At 38.3% G+C, this 3,179-nt stretch overlaps 1 protein-coding gene across 1 annotated transcript; it reads left to right on the forward strand.

The window, feature by feature from the left end:
* Positions 1-235: 235 nt before the first annotated feature.
* On the forward strand, positions 236-2,480 carry LOC125830216 (uncharacterized). Its single transcript, XM_049509423.1, has 2 exons — positions 236-797; positions 1,035-2,480. The coding sequence occupies exons 1-2, from the start codon at positions 236-238 to the stop codon at positions 2,444-2,446; spliced, it is 1,974 nt and encodes a 657-aa protein (XP_049365380.1). The 3' UTR covers positions 2,447-2,480.
* Positions 2,481-3,179: the final 699 nt, after the last annotated feature.

A 3,179-nucleotide genomic window follows, 5' to 3' on the forward strand; every position in this document is an offset into this window, starting at 1 on the left:
TTCTTCACTCTCCAATATCAAACTTCTCAAATGTACACAAATCTTCCATTAAAACTCACAAATCCAAAACTCCACACTTCATTTTTCTAAGTTCATTTCACCATTTTTCGCCTCCAAAACCTCGAAATGAACTGAATACACACTTCATTTTTTGTATTTTTTGATCTAGCTCGTTGAATTAACTCTCAAATCTTTCGTTTCAATTTGTCAAATTTCTCCATTTTGATAGGATTTAATGGCTGACATAGTGAAGCAGATCTTGGCTAAGCCAATTCAATTAGCAGACCAAGTAACAAAAGTAGCAGACGAAGCAAATTCATTCAAACAAGATTGTGCAGATATCAAATCCAAAACAGAGAAACTAGCCGCGCTGCTCCGTCAAGCAGCGCGAGCTAGCAACGATCTCTACCAACGCCCTACGAAACGAATCATCGAAGATACTGAACAAGTACTCGAAAAAGCCCTATCAATCGTGTCGAAATGTCGAGCCAACGGGCTCGTTAAACGTGTTTTCACTATCATCCCTGCTGCTGCATTTAGGAAAATGACTTCTCTACTGGAAAATTCGATCGGTGATGTATCGTGGCTCCTCCGTGTTTCTGCATCGGCGAATGAACGGGGTGATGAGTATTTGGGGCTGCCGCCGATTGCTGCTAATGAACCTATATTGTGTTTGATTTGGGAACAGATTGCGATTTTGTATACTGGTTCATCGGATGAGAGATCGGATGCTGCTGCGTCTTTGGTTTCGTTAGCTCAGGATAATGATCGGTATGGCAAGTTGATCATTGAAGAAGGTTCGTTGAAATTCTCATTTCTAAAATACATGATAGTTAATTATAATTTGTTTGCGCTGCTCAGACTGAAATGGACTAAACATATGGATCCCAATAATTTATGTGCTTTTTCTGGAATTGAACCCAGGACTTCTGTCTGCTTTGATATAGATCTAAATTGTGTTGAAAAGTTTTAAGATATGTCATATTAGAACTTTAAGGCATTTTAACGTAGTTAATTATATTATATCTGAACAGGTGGAGTCGGACCGTTGTTGAAATTGTTGAAGGAAGGGAAATTGGAAGGTCAGGAGAATGCTGCTAAGGCAATTGGACTTCTTGGACGCGACCCTGAAAGTGTCGAACACATGGTACATGCTGGCGTTTGCTCAGTGTTTGCGAAAATCCTCAAAGAAGGTCTGATGAAAGTTCAGTCAGTAGTGGCATGGGCAGTTGCAGAGCTCGTTTCACATTACCCGAAATGCCAAGATCTTTTTCAGCAGCATAATATAGTCAGGTTACTGGTTAGCCATCTCGCGTTTGAGACGGTTCAAGAGCATATCAAGTATGCTATTGTCAGCAAAGCCACTTCGATTCACGCTGTTGTTTTGGCAAGTAATAACAATAGTAATGTGAACAAGGCGAACGAGGATGATGGAAAGATTCGTGTTCCACATCCATTAGGGAATAATAAGTCTAATCAGATGCATGATGTGATTACCACCACTATGTCGATGAAGGGTCTAACGAAAACCCCTCAGGAAAATCTTGTCAATGGTGTGAACCGGACGTTGAATCAGCTTAGCAAGATTAACGGAAATAGCAACGTGATGAAGCAAAATCATGTCAATCATCTGCATCAGAACACTGTTTGTTCAACCGGGGCGAGTAATAAAGGGAGGGAAAATGAGGATCCTGCTACCAAGGCTTATATGAAGGCGATGGCTGCACGAGCATTATGGAAACTTGCCAAGGGAAATTCCTCAATTTGTCGCAGCATTACTGAATCACGAGCACTGCTTTGCTTCGCAGTACTCCTGGACAAAGGAACAGACGATGTTAAGTACAATTCATCTATGTCCATAATGGAAATCACAGCAGTGGCAGAACAAGATGCTGATTTGAGACGGTCAGCGTTCAAGCCTAACACAACAGCCTGCAAAGCTGTTGTTGATCAATTACTGAGAATCATCGAAAAAGGAGATTCAGACTTGCTTATTCCATGTATCAATGCTATTGGAAACTTAGCTAGGACTTTTCGAGCAACTGAAACGAGGATCATTAGTCCATTAGTCAAGCTACTTGACGAGCGCGAACCATTAATCTCCAAAGAAGCAGCATTAGCCCTTACAAAATTCGCTTGTTCAGATAACTACCTTCACAAGGATCACTCCAAGGCCATCATAAACGCCGGAGGGACAAAACATTTGATTCAACTTGTTTACTTTGGTGAACAAAAAGTTCAGAGTCCTGCATTGCTTCTACTTTGCTACATTGCGTTGCACGTTCCTGACAGTGAAGCACTTGCTCAAGCCGAGGTACTGACAGTGCTCGAGTGGGCCTCAAAGCACGCGTACTTGAGCCAACACGAAAAGGTAGAGAGATTGTTGCAGGAAGCAAATAGCAGGCTTGAACTATATCAATCTAGAGGATCAAGGGGATTTCATTGACTTGTAATAATGATAAAAAATGTGTAGAATTTGTATGTTGTTAGATTAAATTTTATGTTATCTGTTTTTATTTTGCTTTTGGTTTGAAGTGTACATAAGATTTGTCTTTTTAACCCTGTTCTAGTTCTGTAGAATAAACTCCTAATTAGATCACCATTTGATTGTAACCTTTTTGTTACAGAATTATCTGTATTATTGCACAATAGACTCTTGTGGTACGGTCTTTTTCTGAATCCTGCGTATAACGATAGCTTAGTGCACTAGGCAGCTTCTTTAATTTACATTTTTTTTTCTGGATTTCTTGTTCTTCTTATGGGGATTTATTTCATTATTTTTCCCATTTGGTGTTCAATCCCTGCATTGGAGTCCAACTATTCTGGATTCACCCATCTACTAGTTGGAATTAAGATTCAATCTCTCTGGTCCCTATTATATGGTGTTTTTAGTTTCACATTTAGTCCAAAATAAATGAATTTTTGCATGATAAAAAAAGGTATTAATTTTTTAAACAAAAATTTTTTGATTCAAGAAATCTCTAAATTTATATGACCAACCTCAACTAGTTCAACAAACAACGAGTCATATTTAGATTAATTGATTTATATTTGGTATTCTTATAACAATATAAGCTATATTTTTCAGAGGCAAAGCCACGATTTAGATTAATTACTTTATACTTGGTAGTTTTAAAATAAAATAAGCTTTTTTTTTTTTTTAGATTAATTGATTTATA

The sequence above is a fragment of the Solanum verrucosum genome, unplaced genomic scaffold, assembly GCF_900185275.1.
Source record: "Solanum verrucosum unplaced genomic scaffold, falcon-dt-bn FXZP01000072.1, whole genome shotgun sequence".
Taxonomy (NCBI): Eukaryota; Viridiplantae; Streptophyta; class Magnoliopsida; order Solanales; family Solanaceae; genus Solanum; species Solanum verrucosum.